Source organism: Phodopus roborovskii, unplaced genomic scaffold (genome assembly GCF_943737965.1).
Source record: "Phodopus roborovskii unplaced genomic scaffold, PHOROB, whole genome shotgun sequence".
Lineage (NCBI taxonomy): Eukaryota > Metazoa > Chordata > Mammalia > Rodentia > Cricetidae > Phodopus > Phodopus roborovskii.
Genome location: NW_026126418.1, coordinates 24,373,114 through 24,400,090, shown reverse-complemented (window position 1 = coordinate 24,400,090; position 26,977 = coordinate 24,373,114). Strand labels below are relative to the sequence as shown.

General features: G+C 39.4%; 1 protein-coding gene across 1 annotated transcript; it reads left to right on the top strand.

The window, feature by feature from the left end:
• Positions 1-1,814: 1,814 nt before the first annotated feature.
• Positions 1,815-13,948, top strand: Dusp19 (dual specificity phosphatase 19). Its single transcript, XM_051184377.1, has 4 exons — positions 1,815-2,139; positions 5,401-5,447; positions 8,688-8,840; positions 13,622-13,948. The coding sequence occupies exons 1-4, from the start codon at positions 1,917-1,919 to the stop codon at positions 13,859-13,861; spliced, it is 663 nt and encodes a 220-aa protein (XP_051040334.1). The 5' UTR covers positions 1,815-1,916; the 3' UTR covers positions 13,862-13,948.
• The last annotated feature ends 13,029 nt before the right edge of the window (positions 13,949-26,977 follow it).

The following is a 26,977-nucleotide window of genomic DNA, read 5'->3' as shown; positions in this document are numbered from 1 at the left end:
GGGTGGTGATAGCACACACCTTTAATTCCAGCACTCAGGAGGCAGAGGGAGGTAGGTCTCTGTGAGTTTGGGGCCAGCCTCATCTACAGAGTGAGTTCCAGGACAGCCAGGGCTGTTACACAGAGAAACACTGTCTCGAAAAACAAAACAAAACAAAAAGAAACAAACAGCAACAACAAAAACCAAACAAAAGAAAAACAAACAAAAAAACCTGAGGCACTGGACTTGAATGCTCTCAGGTATTATTTGTGGTTCAAAATTTAGTTGTGAAATGCTCTCCCTGCATCCAAGTTTCCCCAGTTGTAAACTGTGGGTTTATATAAATATATATTACATAATATATGCATTCATATACATATATGTATATGTCTAAGTAAAATGACATTTCTAAATTATTGTTATGTGTCTATTGCACACTAAGTGTGTGAAAGTTGTTAGCAGAGTGCAGTGTGCAGTGAGTGCTCGTTGTTAGATAAACACATGCATTGACTTATGGTTAGAGTTGTTTTTGATGAGCCTGTGGTTCACTAAATGATACAAAGAATTTACAGTTCACTCTGGAGTTCCCACTAGGTATTGTGAGCAGATAAATCCATTTAAAGGAAAAAAATTGGTTCCTCTCATAGGCTGCCATAACAAAAACTATAAACTGTGCAGTATAAGCATGAGAAATTTACCTGTTGTGGTTTGGAGGTCAAGAAATAGAAAATGGAGGTGGTGGCCTCTGAAAGGTTCCTGGTGTGTTCCCACTTCCAGGTTTCTCGACAGCCACTTCCCCCAACGTCCTTTATCTTCCTTTCCCTGGTACAGGGCAAGGGAAGGAAGAGTTCTCTTCCCTGTTCATGAAGTCATTAATATATTTTAATATAAGACTATTTACCCTTCCAGAAGTCCTATCTCCAAATATAAGCACACTTGAGCCTATAATTGCAACTCATTTTGAAGGGACACAAAACTCAGCCCATAAACTTTCTTTAATGTCAGAAAGTTTCAAAAGCAACAAAAATGTTTGTATGTAATGCTGGTGAATACATTTTCAAAGTCTTAACTTTATACATCGCATTCAAATTATCTGTAAAAAATGCCTTTTAGTAAGAGTTAATAGGAAAATTTCAGTTGAAGAAATCTTGCAGTTTCCTTTGCAAAAAATCATCTTTCCCGGGCATCATTCTGCTCATATGTTTGGCAAATCTGTTTCTATAGTTGATTTTCCCCAACTATGTCTCCAATTGCTGCCATGCTTTCTGTATATAAGGCGTGGAAAGTCAGAATACACAAATTTTAAGCTTTGCTAATCTTTAGGAACATATTTAAAAAGGACCTTTTATTTACACTGAATTTCAGTTGGAGCCACACTAATATGGTTTTTATCTAGTGGTTTTATTTAGTTAATGTTCCTCCCAGGGGGAACAGCAGAGAGAAAAATGGGAAGACAAAAGAGCGGCCGGGGCTGGGCCTGGAGGCGACTGGGGCACCTCTAGGCCAGGTGAGCCACAGGAGGCTCGGGGCAGGGTGGGAGAGTTCGTGCTTTAGCAGCTATCTCCATCGTCATTTCCAGAAAACACTACCCTTGGAGAGCCAGGAGGTACCAGCTCTCTCCAAGTGAATCTCAGAAATGATCACCCCTCGTCGAAAGTAAAGCCAGAATCAAACACCAAAGACAAGCCCCGACAGAGAAACGTCTGAACGGACCCGGAAGACACAGAACTCCCGTCAGCAAATGAGAAGCGGTATTCAATCGGTCCCGTTTCTTAGCCGCCAATCAGATCTCGCCTTACAACGGCGCTGGAGACAGCAGGGCTGGGCTGCTCTCTGTCAGAGGTGCGATTGTCACCCCGCAGGCCAGCTCCTGTAAGTGACTCGCAGTAAGTGCAGTGTTTCTTTGTGTTTGCCGCTTTTCCTCCTCTGCTCATGTAATGCACTCCCTGAACCAAGAAATCAAAGCATTCTCCCGGAATAATCTCAGGAAGCAGTGCACCAGGGTGACCACGCTAACTGGAAAGAAAATTATAGAAAGCTGGAAAGATGCCACTGTTCATGTTGTGGAAGCAGAGCCCAGCGGTGGGGGTGGTTATGGCTATGTGCAGGACCTTAGCTTGGACCTGCAAGTTGGCGTTATTAAGCCCTGGTTGCTTCTGGGTGAGTAGACTGACTTGCCACTGGATTCTTTTGCCATTAGCCTCCTCTGTGCATAATAACCCTTGTGCACAATAATATTGTCAGCTATCCTAATGAAAACTTTCTAAGGTTAGGAACAAAATAGGGACATTCCTGCCACCATGGCATTTATCACTTTGACACCTGATTATTGAATTTTAGAAGAAATGTTCCCTTTATTTGCTAAGTTTCTCAGGAGGATAACAGGGCGTTATGTCTTCTTGTGTTATAAAAAGACTGTGTCCTTAAAAAAAAATAATGCAAAAACGAAGTGATTCCATGGTGGGGTTGAAAGGACATTGAAAGTGTGCTTTCTACATTACTCATGGTGTTTGTCTTTGGTGTGTTGAAAACAAGTCTTCTATTATACAGCTGTGAGACTGATGGTCTCATATCTTGTAATATGGAAATACTGAATTTGTATACAAGCGCCATCCATAAAGAGTAAGAGAAGAAAGCATGTTATCTTGTTGATCTGGTATGGTGTTCTTTAGAAATCAGCATAGGTCTGCATTAATTTACATTTATGAATGAGAAACTAACACTTGGACACAGAACCAGGAGTTACACATACCCACAATAGGAAGTGTTCATAGCATATAATTCTTATAAAGATCTCCAAGAAGGGATTGTTTCCATGTTACAAATGGGGACTGGGCTTTAAGATTGGGTAAGTAATTTGCACAGGTAACAGACTCAATAAATAGCAGAGTTAGGCATCAAGTACAAGTCTGACTGGCTCTTACCCTCTATCATTATATTCTGTTGTTTGCAGTTAGACTTACATTAGGTAGTGCAGTTCTTTTATTCTCTCTAGACCTCCAAAAATAATCTGCTCAAAATATTTTTAGTTGATTTATTTTATGTACATGTATTGTGTGTATGTATACATGTCCACCATGTGCAAATGTGGTAATCTCAGAAACCAGAAGAGGTTATCAGATTCCCTCGAAATGGAGTTATAGATGGTTGTGCTGAGAATCAAAACCAGGTCCCTGGCAAGAACAACAAGTGCTCTCACCCACTGGTCCATCTTGCCAGCCCCCAAACCATCTGCTTTAAATGAAGAAGCATCCTATAAGGTTGTTCTGGTCTTGACAAAACTCAAACAGTGTAAATTATTGTTATACCATGTATCTTAAGAATTGTCATAAACACTATCTTTAAATTGATTGAATGGATAAGGCCAGATAGTTTTTGCAGTTCAGAGAAAAATATTATAACTTAAGTGAATTAATTGGCTGAGTATGATGGTTCAGATCTTGTTTTCAGATCTTGTTCACTGTATCCAAGAATGATAATATTTATATGAGTACTTTTCAGTATTTGACCTCCTGAAGCTTTTTCTGACCTCCATAGTCATTCAGACACTCTGTCTTTGTCCTTTGTCTCTGTCTCTTCCTCCCCCCTTCTCACCCGTTCTCTCTCTCTCTCTTTCTCTCTCTCTCTCTCTTACACACAATAAATAAAAATAAAGTAAAATGTAAGTGGATAAATAAATACATTAAATTAGCTGCAATGATAGCTGTTTCAGAAGCCAAGGCAGGATGATAACTAGTTCAAAGCCTGCCTGGGCTACAGAGTGAGGGCAGCTTGAGCAGCATAATGAGACAGCAATAGAGTACTTGCCTCAACACCATAAACACACAGTGTTTATGTCAATGCTGTTATAATTTGGAAGTCATTTAGAACATACACCAACTGTTTCTAAAATAAAATTAACCTGACCCATCTGTTTCAGGTTTAGAGTTGAGAGGGGAAAAAGAGAAGGAAAGAAAGAGGGAGGGAAGGAGAGAGAGAGAGAGAGAGAGAGAGAGAGAGAGATTGATTACCAAGGCAGTTAGTGTGCTTGCAGTGAAAGTATGAAAAGGGAAGAATTTCATTTAAGCCATGTTGTAGTTTTTACTATTTTAAAATACAAGCAGAAATAACAAAATAACTAGTTAAAAGATGGTGTGTTCACTAAACTATTAAATTAAAATGAACTTATCTGAACACGATCCCCAAACCCAACATGATTATAGTTAAAAACTGAGAATTATGTTTTAGTCATGAAGTATTTCAAACTGGCAGAAAGTTACAGAAAGAAGAGAAAACAGACCATTTCTGAACCCACCATCTATATTTACAAAATGCCCATATTTTGGAAGTCCAGTTTCCAAGTAGGAAGAAGCAGAATGTGTGTTTAGTAAGGAACCTCTCAGCTTGGATCCACTGTGTACTTGTGGGTCCTGCAATCATGTGAGGAAAGCTGACTGAGTCCTCAGATATGGATGGGGAGGGGGAAATGTTGTTTATGGAAATGGAACCACAGGAAAGTAAAATTCTTGAACTCCATTATAAATGTCCTGTTTGATCATTTGTGAAACTTGCTCTGTGCCAACTGGCCATTCTCAGATTAGAATTTGAGTATAAACATTTCCCTGTGTGGGAGAGTAGAGAGCTGTCTTTAGCAGAGAGAGACTGTGAAAGGCACACACCAGTGGTATACAGTGTGTGGGTGGGAGCCCGTGGACCTCAAAGCTACTGAGTGTTCCCTCTCCAGCTGGCCTGAACTTAATGCTGTGGGTGTCTGACTTTCTTAATACCCCCTTTTCTCTTATAAAAGAAAGAGGTGTTTGTTGTAAATAATAAAATTCATATAACAAAAAAATCACCTATAACCCCTGCATTTAATGTTTTGTTCCATGTACTTCCTGTTTTTAAGTATATACATACATTTTTTTAAATTGTATATTTCACACCATGCCTGGATTACATGTGGGTTTTAGGGATCTGACTCAGGTTCTGTGTTAGAAAGTACTTTACCCACTGAGTTATCTTCCAAGCCCTTGTAGCATGGTTTTATTTCCTTACATACTGAGAATATGTGTCCCATGCCTTACCCATTTTATTTCTGGTGGTACATATTGCTGTACAGGTTTCACTATGTAATTGTACCATCTTTTATTTATCTCAGCACCTATGTTGGACTTGGAGTTGTTTGGCTTGCTGGTTTTGTTTTTCTGTGTTATATGTTGAACATCTTTAGAGGTAATCACCAAAACATCTATAATTTAGTATAAATTATTCAAAATAGGGAAGTCCATAGATAGATAGAGGAAAGATAAATTTTCATGGTGAATATTACCAAATTTCCCTTCCAAAAATTGAACTGACATCCTCCCACATTGATTGCCCCCAGTGTTATGAAAATTCAGAGTGATTGTATTTGTGTTGAAAATAGATGATTTATTTCCTCAGGGTCGCAGGATGCTGCTCATGATCTGGAGCTCCTGAGAAAACACAAGGTAAATGAAGTAAGCAGATGTTTCATGTCTGACACTACATACAAGAAGACGTCCATTCTTCCATTACCTGTGAAAAATTGTATTGCCCTAATTTTGCATAATTCAGTTTAATTTGTATCACTTGGGCTGTTGTTTTAACAGTATTGCCAAAATAATTGCACCTGCTTTAAATATACAGATCTGTAGTCCAACTTTACAGTTTCACGTTCTTCTCAGATTCCTTCACTCAACCTCATGAACTTGACCCTGAGAGCACACCTTCCCTACCTCTGCTTAGGCAGTTCTGTATGGGACAGGCTTTCCCTCATGTCTGCTTGTCAAAGTTCCACCCATTCTTGAGTGCCAGTGCATATACCAGCCTCCCCTAGCATTGCTTCTTACTAACTCCCTGACACTTGTGGATCAGATGATGAGCTGTCAGTTACTGCTCTAGCATGGTCCCTGGCTGGCTACTGCCATGCTTCCTGCCATGATAATCATGAACTAACCTTCTGAAACTGCAAGCAAGCCTCCAGTTAAATGCTTTCTTTTAAGAGTTGCCTTGGTCGCTTCAAGGCAGTAGAGCAGCAAATAAGAAATTGGTAAGCCGTATTTCAGAAGGCTGAGAAGTAGAGGGGCAATGAGGAAGTGGTGGCAAGAGAAGAGGCGATGGATGGATGGAGCTTAGAAAGTGTCGAGTATGTTTTAAGGCCAATTTGAGGGTGGGGGTGAACAGAAAATTAAGGAAAGTCACTACAGAAATGTTCAGAAGTAGCAGTGTGGTTCCAGGCACACATACCAGGAAGGAAGCTCTAAAGGATGCAGTAATGTATCGTTTATTGAAATCAGGCAGAAAGAAAGGAGGGTTTCTGGCATAGGTAAAATGGTGAGAGCTGATGGGGAGATGTGCAGGTTGCTATGCGACAGTTTTAGATAAGAGCATCTTCTCTAAAAGAATCAAACAAGGCATCGGGGTAGGGTACCCCGAGTGAGCTGATTTCTCTGAGAGTTCAACATTTCACTGGGGCCTCATGGCAACCAACAATGGCACAGATGTTAGGCCAAGAGAATAGCTACATACAACTGCCCCCACACATGGGGTTGGGGGTGGGGTTGTGGCAAGTGGCACACTGATTAATCTCTTCCTCCCATTGGGGTCTACTTGGTTACTCTCTTAGCTCTCACCACTTATGTTATTACCACCAAGACTTTGAGAAGATAAAGACTTTATTCTTTTTATGTTTGTCATCTACAGCTCTGAGGAAAGAATTGATTGAATTATGAATAAAGAACATTATGTGACAGTGGTAAACAAAAATGTTATGTGATAAATACTTGCAGTTAGTTCCCAAAGGAAAATAACAAATAATGAACTCCTTAGCTAGTCTGACAGCATCGCTTGTTACTTTGCTGATCCATATTTAATCTGGCTTCTGTTAATCCCATATCACTTACCAGGAGCCTTCTCACATCAATAGTTAACAAAGCTAGAGAAAGTTCCAGTCTCATTTCCACTATTAAATTAGTATTATTTAGGGTAAATACAAAGTCCTCAGTGAATGATTCTTACTATCACTTATAAAGAGCAACCTGTCCCAAGACCATCAACGAACAGTTCTCTCACTGAGTGGTAGAGGCAGGCTTTCTTTTTTTTTTTTTTTTTTGGCTGAACCACGTAGATTTTGTTTCAAAATTTTAAAGATGGACTTCAATATTGTCTATATATTATTTAGACCTTTTTTGTATAATATGGTCACATTTAATAAGATTTCTTTACTTTTTTTTAGTTTTTTTAAAATTATTTATTTATTTATTTTATATAACCAAGTCCATTTAAATGAAAACAAACATTTATAGACAATATTTGGGAATTTGGGCATTGTTCTTTCCAAACTACTTCCTGCTGGTAAGGGGCCCTGTCATGGGGGATTGGAAGAAGATTCAGAAATCCTGGCTGTAATCTGTCAGGCTGCTTTGTCCAGCTGTTCTGAATGTAGGATCACCTGGTACTCTGTTTCAGGTGCTCTGGCTTGATCAAACCACATTAGTCTGGAAGGAATCCACATCTTTTCATTTTCTGTTGAAACAAAAATAGAAATCCTTTTCCCCAGTAACTTGTCCTTGAACTTAAATTTTGGAGTCAAAGCATTTTTTTTAATTTAATTTATTATTTTACATGTCGATCCCAGTTCCCTCTCCCTCCATCCCTTCCTCCCTCCCTCCCTCCCTCTTTCCCTCCCTTTTACCCTCTCTGCCCTCTCACATGCACTTTAACCACCCTCCACTCCCATCCCCCCACCCCAATTCCATATATAGGGGAATGCCATCCAGTTGGGGTCATGTAGGTCTGACAGGTCATGTGAAGTAGGGACTAGGGCTTCTCTCCTGTCTCTAGATTAAGGCAGTTATCCCTCCATGGGGGATGTGTTTGCAAAGTCCTTTTGTGCACCAGGGATACATCCTGGCTCCACTGTCTGAGGTCCCTTAGACTGCTCAGTCCTTCTGGCTGAGACCCATATTCAGGAGGGGCTGAGTCAGTCCCATGCTGGGTTCCCAGCTATCATTCTGGTGGCCCTTAGCTCCTTCTTGTTCAGGTAAGCTGTCTGTATGTGTTTCTGCAGCCTGGTCTTGTCCACTCCATCTGCATCTGAGTTCTACTTCGACTCAGTGTTTATGTATGGGTGTTTGATTCTGTTTCCAACAGGCATTAGTTGAGGGCTCCATGGATAAGTCCCAAGGCCATCTACGAACAGTTCTCTCACTGAGTGGTAGAGGCAGGCTTTCTTTAAAAAAAAAAAAAAAAAAAAAAAAAAAAAGCCTTTCCTGGGTCCTTTCATAAGCCACACCACACATAGGCACCTGTGGTTCACTGCAATAGAAAACCAAACTAAACCAAATAAACAAACAAACAAAACCACTGAAGTTTTTGTGTGAGTATTCTGCTAAGTAATTTCTGCTAAGGTCATTATTCACCATTGTTCACTCAGTTCTTATGATAGTAAGTTCAACCTGGCCTGTATTTCCATGGTATTTCTAGTGCAGGGAGGGAGGTGATCTCTAAGGAGTAGGAATACAACAGAAGGGCCATGAATGCATTATAAAAGAGCGTGGTTGTTGTGGGATGAGGCAGAAGAGATGTATCATTCAGTGAGTTGTTAGAATTTTCATTATTCTTATTCCAGAAGTTAACATTGCATTCTGTTTTTAGATCATCTAAATCACAGAACTTAAAAATTATCTTTTTTTTTTCTTTTCTCTAAGGTGACTCATATTCTCAATGTTGCATATGGAGTTGAAAATGCTTTCCTCAGTGAGTTTACATATAAGACCATTTCTATATTGGATGTGCCTGAAACCAATATCCTGACTTATTTTCCAGAATGTTTTGAGTTTATTGAGCAAGCAAAACTGAAGGTGAGTTTTGTTTTGATACAGTTCTTCAGGAGTAGAAATTGGAAAACAGGAAACCATCACCCTCTCTCTGTATATTGTAATGAATTTGTAAAGAACCATTGTGAAAATTTCCATCCACTAATACTCATGAAATCCTTCAGGTTTTTGGTGCTCTGATTGCTTTTTTCCTTAGTGAGGAATTTACTTTTCATACTTATTTAGTTTTGTTTCTTCTGAGTTCTTACCAGGAAACACTAGGAGATAAACTCCCTCCATTACTGAGTTTTCCTGTGCAAATATGTAGCTGACTATTCTCTGAGGCTGTACCAGCTCCTACATCCTGAGTGATTTGTAAGAGACCAGATGGACCAAAGGGTACAGTCTGCTCTAGTCTTGTCAGTGGATTCATGATGATGAATATTCATTCATTTGAATGACTGAGGCAGAGATTTCATAGCTGTGTAATTAAAATTTTACTTATTTCTTCATGACTCAGGGTCTCATGGAGCTTAGGTGAAGCCTCGAACTTGCTATGTAGCCAAGGATGATCTTTAACTTTTTATTTTCCTGCCTCTGCTACCCTTGCTCTGGACTTACAGGTGTGCATTACCATAGAACCTGGGGCTTTGTTTTTGCTAAGCAAGTACTCTCTCAGCTGAGCTATATCTCTGACTTGCATTTTGTACCATAGAATTTTAAGGCAGAATGCAAATTGCTGTACTGAGATTAAATGAAATCCTAATTAGAAACTATCTTCTGGTTTTGAGACTTTAGAATACCAACATAAGATAGTACTTTCTATTTTTTGTTTATTTTGTTTTGTTTTGTTTTGTTTTGGAGACAGGGTTTCTTTATAGCTTTGGAGCCTGGCCTGGGACTCAGTAGACCAGGCTGGCTTTGAACTCACAGAGATCCACCTGTCTCTGCCTCCTGAGTGTTGAGATTAAAGGCATACACCACCACTGCCTGGCTTGCATCACCATGTTCGGTCTACAAGATATTATTTCAACATTAACTTCGATCTATGCCAACATCCTGACAGGCAGGACTTCTGGAATGGCTATTACCTAAAGTTGTATCTTGAAATGGTGGTTTTTGTCAATAAGTAATTCTGTTTTACGTTTTAATTGTAGTTAAGTTTGTAGTTTTCAAATTAATTCCTCTAGTTATTATATATAATGGACTACATATACATTTTTGATACAGAAGCATATCAGAGAATTCACTTATAGACTTGTTTATAGCAGTGATATCAGATCTCCAAGAAGGGTGGTGGGTGTGGCTTATACAATAATCTCTTCCCCCAAGAACTACTCAGGAGTCCCATGGGAACTCTGCAACTAGGAGTATATCCCTTCCAGAGTCCTACCATCTCCTAACCTCACAACATGAATCCAAGCTTCAAAACCATAAGCTTCTAGGGGAACATGCTCAACCTGTGTCCAAACCACAGCACCATGTCTGGGCAGTCATGAGTGCTGTCTCAGTGACCTGGGCTACAGAAGCTTGCTATAAGACATCGGCATGAGGAGGTTACATGTGAATCTTGCTTCACTGATTGTCAGAGTCTGACTATCTCCCCCCCCCAAAAAAAATGGATGCATTTCATTATTTTATTTTACTTTATTTTTAATATTTATTTTTTTTCTTTGAGAATTTTACACATGGATACAATGTATTTTAATCATACACTAATCCCTCCCACATCCCCTTCTCAAATTCATGTTCTCTTTCTTTTTACTTTTTTAAATAACTCACTGAGTTTAATTAGTGCTACCCATATACACATGGGCATGGGGCATCTACTGGAGCGTGGTCAACCTACCAGAGACCACACTTATAAAGAAAACTGACTCTTCCCTACCCTAGCACCTGTTGACTGTCAATAGCTCCTCACTCAGGGGTAAGACATTCGCAAGAATGTTATGGAGGCTGGAAGGTCAGTTTAGTCATTAAGAGTACTTTTTCCTGCAGAGGATTCAGATTCATTTCCCAGTACCCACATGGCAACTCATAACAATCTGTACATCTATAACTAGAGTTCCAGGGAATCTATCTTAGTTAGGATTTCTATTGTTGTGACAAAACAACATGACACCTCCCCCCCCCAAATAAAGCAGATTGGGAAGGAAAGGGTTTATTTGGCTTACACTTCCATATCTGTTCATCAAAGGAAGTCAGAACAAGAACTCAAACAGGGCAGGATCCTAGAGACAGGAGCGGATACAAAGGCTATGGAGGGGTGCTGGGTACTGCTTACTGACTTGCTCATCATGGCTTGCTCAGCCTGCTTTCTTATAGAATTCAGGACCACCATCCCAGGAATGGCACAACCCACAATGGGCTAGGCCCTCCTCCATCAATCACTAATTAAGACAATTCCTTACAGCTGGATATTATGGAGGTATTTTCTCAATTGAGGTTACCTCCTTTCAGACAGTTCAAGTTGACATAAGACTAGCCAGCACACACTCTAATACCTTATTCTGACTTCTGAGGGTACTGCATAGACAAGGCGAACATACATACACATAAAAGGAAAAGCAGTTATACAAAATAGTGAAAGAAAAATATTAACATTTTAAAACAGGTAAAATTAAGATCTGGAGATTTGTTTTGAACTAAGTAATATATATTAGTAGTTTTCAAGTTGTGGTAATATAATTTTTAAACACTTTAAGTCTAAAAAATTTAACTGATAGGTGGTGACTCAAATCTTTAATCCCAGCACTTAGAGACAGAAACAAATGGATCTCTATGAGTTCAAAGTCAGCCTGATTTACAGAGCAAGCTCCAGGATAGCCATGGCTACACAGAAAAAAAGGAAAAAAAAAAAAAAAAAAAAAAACTGTCTCTAAAAGCAAAACAAAACAAGCTGTTGGTACAAAATGAAAAAAAAAAAAAAAAAAAAAAAAGGTTGAGGCAGGAAGACTGAGAAGTACCAGATGAGTTTAGAACCACCCTGGGCTACTTAGTGAGAACCTATCTTAAAACAAAAAGTTAAGGGGGGGTGGAAATAAAGTGCTTCTCTGGTGTGTGAAGAGCTATAGATTTAATTATTTGTACTGCAAAATGCAGAAGAAACAAAATGAGAGAGGCTGGAGAGATGGCCCACCATTTAAGAGCACTCACTCCTGGAGGACCCAAGTTAGTTTCCAGTACCAGGGCAGCTCACACTGTAACTCCAGCTCCAGGGGATGGGACGCCTTCTTCTGGTCTCCATGGGCACCTACACTCATGTGCATAAACCCACACACATACACAACCCTGCCCACATATATACTTTTTAAAAATAAAAATTTTCTTATTTAATTTATTATTTTACATGTCCATCCCAGTTCACTCTCCCTCCCTCCTTCCCTCCCTTCTTCCCTCCCTTTTACCCTCTCTACCCTCTCACATGCACCCTAACCACCCTCCCCTCCCATCCCCCCACCCCAATTCCATATGTAGGGGAATGCCATCCAGTTGGGGTCATGTAGATCTGACAGGTCATGTGAAGTAGGGACTAGGGCTTCTCTCCTGTCTCTAGATTAAGGCAGTTATCCCTCCATGGGGGATGTGTTTGCAAGGTCCTTTTGTGCACCAAGGATACATCCTGGCTCCACTGTCTGAGGTCCCTTAGACTGCTCAGTCCTTCTGGCTGAGACCCACATTCAGGGAGCCCTGAGTTAGTCCCCTGCTGGCTTCCCAGTTTTTTTAAAAAGTGGGAAAATTTCCTCATGTATAGCTGTATATAGTGAATATTATTTTCCTTTCCTTGCGTAGAAACAAAGCTCAAAAATAAATCATAGGCACCTGTAAGAAAGCAGACTTGATGTGAGATATTTCAAAATATTTTTTGTTGCCAATCATTCTTGAAAAGAGATACAATTGCAGATTCGATAGAGTGGATCAAGAGAGTAATTTTATCACAGATACAAAGATATGAAGGAGCTGCCTTGGAAACCTAAAATAGTCAAATGGCCCATAACATCAGTAACATAATGTGTGTTGGGGTGCAGGGGTGGGGGGAAGGGGCTAGGATTTCTAGTAATATGGTCCCCTCCTGACCCTTTCCTGTGTTGCACCAGATGAAGAATGGAGAAAAGAAGTTGCTGAAGTGTTTAATTCTGTGGTGTGTGCTCCATTCAGTACAGACCATTAACTTTTTAAGAGCCTGCAATAGGCCAAGGTGTATCACTGTTGATCCATCTGATCTATTGAATTCATAATTAATGCAATATTGCCCAAACCAGCATCCATGCTGCATTGTGTCCATTTCACTTGTAAAGTATCATTTACGAGTTACCTGAGAAGTTTTTCATGTGTTGACTTCTCTGCTGGTATATCATTACGTTTTCCATTTCAGGATGTTATAAGTTGTTCATTCCATCATTTACTAACTGGTCAGTTAAGAATATTTTTAATCTACTTCCTTACAGAATAATAGTCCCAACAGCATCATTTTTTTCCTTGCCAATGATTTTGTACATAGATATCTTAGCCATGGACACCAGTTATTTATATATATGTGCTGGAAAGTTGCTAAGTTTTTGTGTGTATTTGGCTAGACCACTGGGTCCTGTAAAAAATGCCTTTTGAGAATTCCATCCACATTATCAGAAAGTATTTCAGTCCTGGGGAAGAGCAGGTGTTAGATTATTTTTTTCTCCCTCTTCTTTGGCAGTGATATTTATTCTGTGGAATAAACAGACAAGATGAATTATTCACTTTATAGTTTTGAGTCTGCTAAGAATGTGCAATTGATTTAATTACCTTTCTCAGGTGAATAACGTGAATTTCATTTGCTGTCATTTCAGGATGGTGTGGTTCTCGTGCACTGTAATGCAGGGGTTTCTAGGGCTGCTGCAATTGTCATCGGCTTCCTGATGAGTTCTGAAGAAATTGAATTCACCAATGCTTTGTCACTGGTGAAAGACGCAAGGCCATCCATATGTCCGAATCCTGGCTTCATAGAACAGCTTCGCACCTACCAAGTGGGCAAAGAGAACAATGGAGTTGGCCAAGTGCCCTTAGTGGAAAGGGGCCATGGTCCCTGATCTGTCCTCTGTCAGAGACAGACAGATAGTTTCTGCGTCTGTTCTGTTTTGGAGAGAAAACTTGTAAACCTCCTCTTTCCTTTTTGTCTTTTACCAGTGAAAATGGAAGTTACTTTTATCTCCCTGAATTAGTATATTAATACATTTTTAAGTTTTACCTTCTCTTTGTTATTGCAACCTCTGGTTAAGTATTTATTTGGGTTACTAAGAGACAAGAGTGTATTATCAAATCACTAAATCACTGATATGTGTAGGAGAAATTTTAAACCTAAATATCTTTTTTAGAGATAGAAAAGCAGTCAACGAGGCCTTTTAATTTACTCTTTTCCCACACATGATTTCATGAACAAAAATCTTTTGTTGTGGTAGGTTTACTAAGTGAAGGCTTACCATTTCAAAAGGAAGTAAAAAAAATTTTTACAAAGAATATTTTTAAAGTTAGAACATAATATCTCTAGCCTCCCCCAAAGAGTACCAGAATCAAAAGGCTTATATTAACATCTATGTAATGGTTATAAATTCTTTAAATCCTCTTAAGAAAACCAAATTTTCATTTTGGCTTTTAAATTTGGTCCTATTAGAAGCATTTTTTGTTGTTCTTTAATGGATTGCATAGATGCATTATATTATAATTTTATGATTTTTTAATTAGGTGTTATCACTTACACTCTGTTCTTTTTAACTTGGGTCTAAGTGTTCTATTTATGAGTCACCTGCCATATATTTTTGTCTCCTGGGATCCCTAAAAACTGCCTTATAGTGAGAGATAATTTTTAAAGATGAGATGTAATCTTAAGATTGATTTATTTTATATTTCAGTATTCTGCTAGAAAAATTTTTTTAGGAAAGGTAGAGTTATAAAACTATAAAAATTTTAAATATTGTTAGGATGCTTAACATTATGCAATTTTTCTCCTGGAAGAACACTTTTTTCTTTAATGCTTCCCTGTTAATGAAACTGAAGTATGTTCATTATAAATTTGCTTTATGGCTTTGAGTTTGTGGCAGGAGATTGCAGATCAAGTGGTAGAGTCCACGCTCAATTTGCAAGAAGGCCCTGACTAACATCATAAGCAACACACACACACACACACACACACACACACACACACACACACACACAGAGAGAGAGAGAGAGAGAGAGAGAGATCTTTTAAATTTTTTATGTAAGGACATACTGCAAATTTTAACTTTATCTAGTTATGAGGGAATTCTTTTATGCCTTTTGAGTGGCATTTGTGATAAGTTTTAAAACATAAGTGGGAGTTAACTGAGGGTGAGTGGGTTGTAGCAGATTTTTCAGAATTGAGTCAGGAATATATGTAAAAGCCAAAGACTGAGGAGGAGCATGAAACACTGGAGTAATGGAAGGAAGTGAGAGATGTGGGAGCAGTGAGGAGGAGGGCATGAATGTGGACAGATCAAGTGAGATCAAGATCAAGTGAGACCTGGTAGAGAGCTTTGGGACGTTTGTCTTTCAGAGTAGTGGATTCAAGGTTATAAAGATTAAAAGGTTGAAATCACAACTTGCTTAGAATGTTATGCTATTTTACTTTCATTTTATGTAAATAGGTATTTTATCTGTGTACCATGTGCATGCTATGTGTATAGGTATTTTATCTGTGTCCATGTGCATGCAGTGTTCATGGAGGCCAGAAGAGGGCATTGGATCTGTGGGACTAGAATTTCAAACAGCTGTGAGCTGCTCTATGTGGGTGCTAAGAACTGAACCCAGGTCTTCTGCAAGAGCAGCCAGCTCTTTTAACCACTGAACCATTTCTCTGGCTTTAAAAATGATACTTCATTTATTTGAGACAGGATCTACCAGCTGAGCCATACCCCTGTCTTCAGAATGTTGTTGTAAATGGCCAGTCTGCTTGTATTGCCTAGAGTGAGTTGGAAGCAAAAGCAAGGCAAGTAAGGAGGGTAGGTCCAAGGTTCAAGAAGTGAAACTAGATTTAGTTGATGCAGTCAAGATGGGAAGAAGTGGCAGCTGAAGAGATGGCCCATGGTTAAGAGAACCTACTGCTCTGTCAGAGGACCAGAGTTTGGTTCCCAGAACAAATATCAGGTAACTCACAAAAGTCTGTTAACTGCAGCTCCAGCTCCAAGACACATGACACCTTTGGCTACTGCAGGTGCCTGCATACACATGCACACAGCCACATATAAACACACACCTACATATAATCAAAATAATATAAGTGAATCTTATAAAAAGGAAATAAATGGGTACTTTGAAAATGTATTTAGCAACTAGGTCTTATAAGCCTTGGCATTGAATTTTGTTGAAGAGAGGAGTTTTCAAAAAAAGAAAAGAGGAATTTTCAGAATCATCCTAAGGTTTCCAGCTTTAATAATTAGAGAACTGGAGATGCCATTCTTTGGGATAAATATTCATTCCTAAGTTGCCGTTTTATATTTAATTTGAAGTATCCTCAAGATATCCAAGTCAAATGGGTATGCAAGAGGGTAACTTGATGAGACATTTGGTTACTAGTGTGAATTTGCAGTAGGAATGGATAGCATCACACAATGAGAGTTTAGAGTGAAACTAAGGGTATAAAACGGGTTTGGAAGTACAACCACATTTTAAGACTGGATGAAGGATGAGTCAAGAAAAGAAATATGGTCAGAGAGAGAAGAGAGCAACCAGAGCACACTAACTAAGGAAAGCATCAACGTGCATGGTAAATAAGAACAAATGATGCTAAGAAATTCCATACAATAAATATGTACTGAGGGCAACTGGCCTTAGCATCATGGAAGTTATTGTTGACCTTGGAAAGATCGGTTTGATAGAGTAAGTGAGAGAAGCCAGATTCGTTTATTAAATATTATGTGATATGTTGAATATTTTGGGGTGAATAAACCAGTGTATTCCATAAAAGGTTGACACTATACTTTCTACAATTTAGATGAATAGAATAAATTCTAAAATTACTAGTGCTCCATAATTATTAACTATTTGAAGTCCAGAATTGAACCAGTCTTCAAGAAAATACCTGTTCATTAAATAAAAAGAATTACCAGGCAAAGAATAATTGCTTTAAGCTGGGCACTGGTGGTGCAGGCCCTCAATCCCAGCACTTGGAAGGCAGTGGCAAGTGGATCTCTGTGAGTTCGAAGCCAGCCTTATCTACAGGGCGAGTTCCAGGACAGGATCCAAAAACAGTACAGAGAAACCCTGTCTGCAAAAACCAATAGTAATAATAATAATGATAATAATAATAATAGCAGTAATAATAATAATAATCTTTAAAAATTAAAAAAGAATTAATTGCTTTATTGATTTTTCACATAGGTGGAGACAAAAATGTGTGATTTTTGGATAACTTACTATTTGGGCTTGTTTATCTTGTTTGTTTTTTGTTTTTTTGAAACAAGGTTTCTCCTAGCTGCCCTGAAACTCTGTAGACCAGACTGGCTTCAAACTCACAGGAATTTGCCTGCTTCCTCCTACTAAGTGCTGGGATTAAAGGCATTTGCCACTACTGTCCAGCTGGGTTTGTTTATTTTTTAAAAAAAAATTTTTTAGAGAAAAATCCCAAACACAATTATAGAAACTAGCACACTTGTCACCAGCATTCTTGTTTACTGTCAGTCCTCTACTCCCTCCTGAACATGTCATCTCAAGGTAAATTGCAAACACGATTCTTTCAAGAATCGAGACCACCCTCCATCCCTGAAAATTGTCTCTTTTGCCTGCTGTAACTTCCCTAGATCATTATAATATCTAATTAAACCTAACTAGTATTTGAATACAGGATAAGGAGACAAATTTGCACACGAAAGTTACTTAAGTTTGGAAATTTCTCTTCATTTTCAAAAGACAGAAGGAGACATTTAGCTGGTTAAAAATGAACAGGAAAATCAGCCAAGCTCATGTTGCATTTGATGTCTAGCTGTGTCTTTTCTGTCAGTTTTTCTCTATAATGACTTCATCAGCAAGCCCTCATGTTTCTGTGTGTTGTCATATATTTAAAGACGTTTAGAGATACTGCTGCTGTTACTGTTTGTAGTGCTCAACAAATGCAGGACCTACTGTAGGCGTGTATTTTTGTTGAGATGTTTCTTATACTTTAAATCCTGAAGCTGTTTTGGAGATCATTTGACCTGGCCTCCTGGGAAGTCATGTGGGTCCTTTATGTGACGTCACAGTCTAAGTGAATGACAGCTCATGATATATCTGCTGCTGAAGGCAGAGATGACAAGCACAGGCATGATGTTTCCTCCCTTTGCTCTCTGTCTGAAGAAGATAAATTCCATCTTTTTTCTAAAGTCTTACAAAAGGTGGATATCTTTTTACTTTGACTTTTAACTTTAAAATTATTTTTAATTATGTGCATGTGTGTGGGGCAGGGGTAACTGTAAATGCCTCTGGCCTCAGATTCCCCTGGAGCTTGAACTGTAGGTGGCTGAAATCTGCCTGGTGTGGGTGCTGGGAACTGAACTCTGGTCTTTTAGAAGAGTAGTACATGTTCTTAACCACTGAGCCATCTCTCTAGCCTCTACTTGATTTTTGTTGTTTTGTTTTGTTTTTTGAGACAGGTTTTTCTGTGTAACAGCCCTAGCTGTCTTTGAATTAGCTCTGTAGACCAGGCTGGCCTTAAACTCACAAAGATTCACCTTCCTCTGCCTCCCAAATGCTGGGATTAAAGGCATTTGCCACTGCCTGGCTGTTTGATTTTTAAAAACTACAATTTTACAGAATAGACAAAGTTATCTTAAGAGTGCTCAATTGGTTTTATATTTGTATATAGCTATGTTAATAGAGATTTAACTAAGTTGATGAATTACTAGTATATATGATAGATATACAAATGTTTGTGGCTGTATCAACTGAATAAATGTAAAGTCCAAGATATTATTTATTTCTGAATTTTCAAAATTTGTTTGAGTTTAGAAGAAAAGTTCAAATATATCCAACCATGAATTAATTTTCAGATTGAATTCTCCATAGACCAAGATTCTGACCTGTATTTCCTGTACTGTTAAGTGGGCAAGAGCCTTGAGTTGGTCTAGCTTGAACTTTTCCTTTATTTTTCCATAACTAGATCAGTATTCTTGTGTTACTCAGACTTGTGTACCATGCTTTGAGGAAAGTGTTCTCCATCTAAGCTTAAAAATCAACAGAGTACAAAAGAGCACATTGATGAGATCTCATGTTCTGGGTAAATTAGAAATTCAGAATAGACAAGGGGGAAGCCCACGTGACATTTCATTCAACAGGTTCAGAGGAGAAAATCGAGAGACAGGCTTATCTAGTGAACACAGGCTTGTGGCAAATACAAAACACCTCCAGTGACAAAAAAAAGCATACAAAAACTGAACAGGTGTTTCTCATAGGAGATAATTCAAGTTTTGAAGCTCATTATATAACAAAAACAATGAAAAGAACTAAAAACAAGCCTTTGTTTGTGATAAAAAGCACTTCTGATAGAACTATGAAAAAAATTTCAAACACACAAAATTGCATCTAATGAGCTGTGTCAGATAATTAGTCTTCGTTCAATATTTATCTTAACCTGTAATTAATTTGTTCATATAATTACTAATAAAATAAAAAGAAAGAAAAGAAAATGGTCCTTATGCTCCAGAAAACCCATGTTGTGAGATTAAAAATAAAACCTTTGAACCGAACATCTTCTCTCAATTTGTTGTAGTCGTTGTGCACAGTGGATGTTCTGAAATAGGATGACCAATGCTGGAATGTCAGGGATGTCTCAGATGAAAGGTGTGGGCCTACAGCTGAATGAAGGCCCTGATCCCTGTAGCTTGGGATAGAAAGTGAAGGTATGCTAGGCAGGCAGACTGTTGGAAGCAAGCCTCATAATGTGAAGACCTGTTCAGAAGAGGGTGAGGGTGTGAAAAGTAGACCAGTAAAGAACTCATTGGAAATTAGGGCAAATCTTTGAAACTGGTATTTCTAACCTACTTAATCTTCAGACTGAGCTTTTTGTTCTCCACCCAGGCATGCAGTAAGTAGTGAAAGCTTTGAGTTCATGATTTTGGGGCTGTAACGTGAATAATAAAAACCCAGAGACAGATATTGGGGTTCAAGCTGAGGGTCAGATAAGCAAAGCAGCCAGCCACTAGCTCTTACCTCTAGCTTAGACTGAAAGGGTGACTGAAAGGCTAGCTCCATGATTCCTCAGACTGCAATCCTAGTCTGCCACCTCTCCTCAATGTGACTGGAGGATAAATCTTCATATAAGGCCTTTTCTTTGCCTTTTCCTTTTATAATTCTCTAGTGCTGGGAGTAAAGGTGTGTGATCCTAAGTGCTGAGATCACCTTTGTGTGAGCTGTTTCTCTTTAGGACTAGATGAACTTTTTTTTTGTAGCTCAGTGTGGTCTTGAACTAACAGAGATCCATCTGATTGCCTTTTGAGTCCTGGGATTAAAGGTGTGTGCCACTGCCTGGCTCTGTAGCTAGTTAGTATGGCTGCTGGGATTAAAGGTGTGTATTACTATTGCCTGGTTCTATGGCTTGTAGGTACTTTGCTTTTTGTGCCCTCAGGTAAGATTTAATAAATCATAAATAGCATATTACCACATAGGACAGTATGTTTGTGTGTATGAGTGTAGGTGTACATTCCATGGCACACATGTGGAAGTAAGAGAATAGTCTTGTGTCTTGGTGTTCACCTTCCACCTTGTTTGAGATAAGAATCTCATGTTAAACTTCTGGGGATTTTCTGATCTCTGCTTCCCATCTCACTGTAAGAGTGCTGGGATTCCTGGGTCTGGGAATCCAAACTGAGGTCCCTTGGCTTGCATGACAGGGGCTTTACCCACAGAGTCCATTCCCTCTTCCCAATTAATTGCTTCCAAGGTGCCTACTGAAATATCTAAATATGTACCTCTACTATCCGACTCTGAGATATTCATTCACATTTTCCTTTCCTTGCTACCCAGATGAGAATGTATGTATGTGTGTGTGTGTGTGTGTGTGTGTGTGTGTGTGTGTGTGTGTATATATATATATATATATATATATATATATATATATATATATATATCAAAGGGTATTAGGATATTATTAGTTGTAAAATGTGTTGCACATAGGAGTCTTGTTAAAGCTGAAGAAAGGAGGTTCCTGTTGGTAAAGGAATCCAGGGAGATTTTTGTTTTCTTTGGGTGCTACAGATTAAACCCAGACTGAACTATATTCTTATCCTGCAGAGAAGGTTTTTGAACATCCAGATAGTATGTATAGAGAGGGGAGGTTTGGCTAGTGCAGTGATGGGCTCAGTGAAAGAGTCTGAAGGGGAGGGGGAGAAGACTTGGCTGCAATTGTCTAGAAACTGAGGCAGAAAAAAGACGACTTGATACCCTAACACATGATGGCAGAAAAGGGAGAGATCAGTGAAGCAAAGATGACTGGGCACACATTAGACATCATGATGTTGTTTCTATTTTATAAAAAATGAAATCTAGATATTAAGTACAAATCTGATTTACAAGGACTTTAAGTAGGCACACAGGTTGACAGGTTGTCACACAAGAATCTGGAAAGTGGCATTTGGCTTTGCAGATACTGGGCACATAGTATTGGAAATTATTTACAGAGTATAAAAACTGATATAGACTTCAAGGGGTATGACTGAGAGTTTGAAGGGGAGGAAAAAGGCTTGACCAACAAAAGTATTTCCAGGCTATAAATAAATAGCTGTTGAAAAGAAAGGCAAAGGATAGAAAGTTATGAGACTTAGAAGTATAGCATTAAAAGAACAAAGGGTTGCATCCTTGCCTGCACACCAGTGGAGTGACTTCTAAGATGCAGCACACTGCATCTTCATGTCTTGATCAGGAAAGAGCCAGTTGGAGGGGTAAAGACTGAAACGCACGACGAGAAATAAAACGACTTTTCTCCAAGGAAAACAGTTTAAACTACAATGAAAACCGCAATTAAAATAAAAGGTATATGAACTCATCTATAAGCCATTCTCTTTCTTCCTCTTCTGTTCATTTTGTTTTGTGACAGGATTTTTCTGTGTAACAGCTCTGGTTGTTCTGGAACTCTCTTTGTAGACCAGGGTAGCCTAGAACTCACAGAGATCCTCCTGAATGCTGGGATTTAATGGCATTGGCCACTACCTCTTGGCTTATGAAACCTTCTTAAACCCTTCAGTTTACAACCCTCTTTCCTACTGTCTGCTGCTGAATTTGTTGAATATCTTTTCCAGCTTTTGCCTTTATTTAAGCCTCTCTCCTCTCCACACCCTACTTCTGTATATACAAAATGATGTTGTATAGCTATATCTCACTTTTGCATTATTATTATTGAGACAGGGTTTCTCTATTTAACCCTGGCTTTCCTGGAAATTGCTTTGTAGACCAGGCTGGCCTCCATCAGAGATTTGCTTGCGTCTGCCTCCCAAGTGCTGGGATTAAAGTCTTGGCCCACCAACACCCAACTTTTCTTTTTTTTTTATTTACTTATTTTTATATAAAGTTTTATTTAAATTAGAAACAACCTTATTTTACATATCAATCCCAGTTTCCTCTGCCTCCCATCTCCCATGGCTCCACCAACCCCCTATCCCTTCCCTTCCATCCACTCCCCAAGGAGGGTAAGGCCTTCCATGGGGGATCATCAAAGTCTGTCAAATCATTTGGGGCATGGCCTGTGTATCTAGACTGAGAGAGTTTCCCACCATAGGGAATGGGCTACCAAAGTCCATTTGTGCACTAGGGATAAATACTGGTTCTACTTCTGGAGGCTCCATAGACTCCTCAGGCCTCCTAACTGACACCCATGTTCAGGAGACCTGGTTCAATCCTTTGCTGGTTCCCCAGCTGTCAGAATGGGGTCTGTGGGCTGCTACTTTCTCAGGTCAGCTGTTCCTGTGGGTTTTTCCAGCCTGGTCTTGATACCTTTGCTCATCACTCTTCCCTCTCCACAACTGGATTTCAGTTTGGCTCAGTGCTTAGCTGTGGGTCTCTGCTTCTGCTTCCATCAGCTACTGGATAAAGGCTCTAGGATGAGATTTAAGGTAGTCCTCAATCTCATTATAGGGGAAGGGCATTTAAGTAGCTTCTACACTATGCTTAGATTGTTAGTTGGGGCCATCCTTGTGGATCTCTGAACATTTCTCTAGTGCCAGACTTCTCTTTAAACCTATAATGTCTCCCTCTATTAGGGTGTCTCTTTTCTTGCTCTCCTCTATTCTTTCCCCTGACTGGATCTTCCTGATCCCTCATGTTCTCCTCCCTCTCCTTTCTCCCCTTCCCCCCCCATGCTCCCAATTTGTTCAGGAACTCTTGTCCCTTTCCCCTTTTCTGGGGGACCATATAGATCACTTAAGTGATTCAGGGTCAGTACACACATATCAAATGCATTTCATTTTTTTAATTTTTAATTTTATGTATTATTATATATGTGCACATATACTCTCATGTATCACACTATATATGTGCTGATTAGAAGATAACTTTTGGGAGTTGTTCCTCTACTTCTACTGTAATTCAGGGCTGTCAGGTTTGCATATTGACTCTCTGAGCCATCCTGTTGGACCTCTTCTTTCTATTCTTTGTGTGTGTGCTCCTCTGCATGCAAGTGTGTAGGAAAACCAGAGGAAAACTTAGGTGTTTTTCCTCAGGAGCTGTCTACCTTCTTTTTATGGACAGAATGTCTCACTGGCCTGGAGTAGACAAGCAGGCTAGGTTAACTGACCAGTGGGTTCCAAAGTTCCAAAATTTTCTTTTCTCAAGTGCTGTATTTTTTTTTTTCTTTCCATCTGTGTGGATTTGCTTCTTTCTGGCATTTGTTTTTTTTTTTTTTAAATTTATTTTATATAACAAAATCCATTTAAATGAAAACAAACATTAATAGACAATATTTGGGAATTTGGGCATTGTTCTTTCCAAACTACTTCCTGCTGGTAAGGGGCCCTGTCATGGGGGATTCGACGAAGATTCAAAAAATCCTGGCTGTAGTCGGTGAGGCTGCTTTGTCCAGCTGTTCTGAATGTAGGATCACCTCTTACTCTGTTTCAGGTGGTCTGGTTTAATCAAACCACATTAGTCTGGAAGGAATCCACATCTTTTCATTTTCTGTGGAAACAAAAATAGAAATCCTTTTCCCCAGTAACTTGTCCTTGAACTTAAATTTTGGAGTCAAAGCATTTTTTTTTAAATTTAATTTATTATTTTACATGTCGATCCCAGTTCCCTCACTCCGTCCCTCCCTCCTTCCCTGTCTCCCTCCTTCCCTCTCTCCCTCCTTCCCTCCCTTTTACCCTCTCTGCCCTCTCACATGCACTCTAACCACCCTCCACTCCCATCCCCCCACCCCAATTCCATATGTAGGGGAATGCCATCCAGTTGGGGTCATGTAGATCTGACAGGTCATGTGAAGTAGGGACTAGGGCTTCTCTCCTGTCTCTAGGTTAAGGCAGTATCCCTCCATGGGGGATGTGTTTGCAAAGTCCTTTTGTGCACCAAGGATACATCCTGGCTCCACTGTCTGAGGTCCCTTAGACTGATCAGTCCTTCTGGCTGAGACCCATATTCAGGGGGGCCTGAGTCAGTCCCATGCTGGCTTCCCAGCTCTCAGTCTGGTGGCCCTTAGCTCCTCCTTGTTCAGGTAAGCTGTCTCTATGTGTTTCTGCAGCCTGGTCTTGTCCTCCCCATCTGCATCTGAGTTCTAGTTTGACTCAATGTTTATGTATGGGTGTTTGATTCTGTTTCCAACAGGCATTAGTTGAGGGCTCCATGGATAAGTTAGTTGTTGATCTCACTCTCTGGGAAAGGGCATTTATGATAGCCTTTCTACGGAAGCTCAAATTGTTAGTTGGCGGCAGTCTTGTAGTTCTCTAGACCTTTTTTTGTGTTCAATTTTATCTTCAAACCAATATTGGCTCCCTCTTTTATGTTCTCTCTCTCTCTCTCTCTCTCTCTCTCTCTCTCTCTCTCTCTCTCTCTCTCTCTCTCTTTCCTGTCTTCTATTCCTAACCAGGCTCAATCTTCCCGGTCGCACATGTTTTCCTTTCCTCCCCCTCATTTTCTCCTACTTCTCTCTCCATTCGCTGCCCCCCCCAACTTCCCCTGAGGTCTGGGGGACTTGTCCCTTCCCAGTTCTGTGAGGGACTTTATATGAATCTCTTAGAATACACCTTGTATCCTAGTTCCTCTGGTGGTATGAATTATAGGCTGGTGATCCTTTGATCTAGGTCTAAAATCCATATATGAGTGAGTACATACTATGTTCCTCTTTTTGTGACTGGGTTACCTCATTCAGGATGGTTTCTTCAAGTGCCATCCACTTGCCCGCAAATTTCAAGATACCATTATTTTTTTCTGCAGAGTAGTATTCCATTGTGTAGATGTGCCACATCTTCATTAACCATTCTTCAATTGAGGGACATCTAGGTTGCTTCCAGGTTCTTGCTATTACAAATAGTGCTGCTATGAACATAGTTGAACAGATGTCTTTGTTGCATGGATGTGGATCATTTGGGTATATGCCTAAGAGGGGGATTGCTGGGTCCTGTGGTAAACCAATTCCCATTTTCCTGAGGAACCGCCATACTGATCTCCAAAATGGCTGTATGAGTTTGCACTCCCACCAGCAGTGGAGGAGTGTTCCCCTTTCTCCACATCCTCTCCAACATAAGTCATCATTGGTGTTTCTAATTTCAGCCATTCTGGCAGGAGTAAGATGGTATCTCACAGTTGTTTTGATTTGCATTTCCCTGATAGCTAGGGATGTGGAGCATTTTCTTAAGTGTCTTTCAGCCTTTTTGATTTCCTCTATTGAGATTTCTTTCTTCAGTTCTGTACCCCATTTTTTTAATAGGGTTATTTGGTGTTTTGTTGACTAGTTTCTTGAGTTCTTTGTATATTTTGGAGATCAGCCCTTTGCTGGATATAGGATTGGTGAAAATCTTTTCCCAGTCTGTGGGCTGCTGTTTGGTCTTGTCCACTGTGTCCTTTGCCTTACAGAAGCTTCTAAGTTTGAAGAGGTCCCATTTATTAATTGTTTCTCTCAGTGTCTGTGCCCCTGGAGTTATGTTCAGGAAGTGGTCTCTTATACCAATATGTTCAAGGGTACCTCCTGCTTTCTCTTCTAAGAGGTTTAATGTGGCTGGATTGACGTTGAGGTCTTTGATCCATTTGGACTTGAGTTTTGTGCATGGCGACAGACATGGGTCTATCTGCAGTCTTCTACACACCCTCATCCAATTGTGCCAGCACCATTTGTTGAAGATGCTGTCCTTGCCCCATTGTATAATTTTAGCTGTTTTGTTGAAAATCAGGTGTTCATAGGTGTGTGGGTTAATATCAGGATTTTCAATTCGATTCCATTGGTCTGTCTATTTTTATGCCAATACCAGGCTGTTTTCAGAACTATAGCTCTGTGGTAGAGCTTAAAGTCAGGAATGATGATGCCTCCTGAAGTTCTTTTATTGTATAGGGTTGTTTTGGCTATCCTGGGTCTTTTGTTTTTCCATATAAAGTTGATTATTATCCTTTCAAGGTCAGTGAAGTATTGTGGTGGGATTTTAATGGGGATTGTATTGAATCTGTAGATTGCTTTTGGCAAGATTGCCATTTTTACTATGTGTATCCTACCTATCCAAGAGCATGGGAGATCTTTCCATTTTCTGGCATCTTCTTTAATTTCTTTCTTTAGAGCCACAAAGTTCTTATTATATGAGGTTAAGTTGTAGACCTTTTGATATTTTTATTTCAGCTCATACTCATTTTAAAATTTATATTTATTTATTTATTTCAACTCTTCTTTTTCTCCTCCTCCTCCTTTCTTCTTTTTTTCAGGGTCTATGTAGCCATTGCTGTCCTGGAACTTACTATGTACAGACCATAATAGCTTTTAACTCAGAGATCTACTTGTGTCTACCTCCGGAGAACTAGGATTAAAGGCATGAATCATTACACTGGAGCATTTTTTTTTAATAAATTGAACCTGCAAATAGTTTTAAATTTTGAATTGTAATGCTGGGCAGTGGTGGCCTTTAATTCCAGCATTTAGGAGGCAGAGGCAGGTGGATCTCTGTGAGTTCAAGGCCAGCTTGTTCTACGGAGCAAGTTCCAGGACAACTAGGACTGTTACACAGAGAAACCCTGTCACAAAAACAACAACAAAAAAG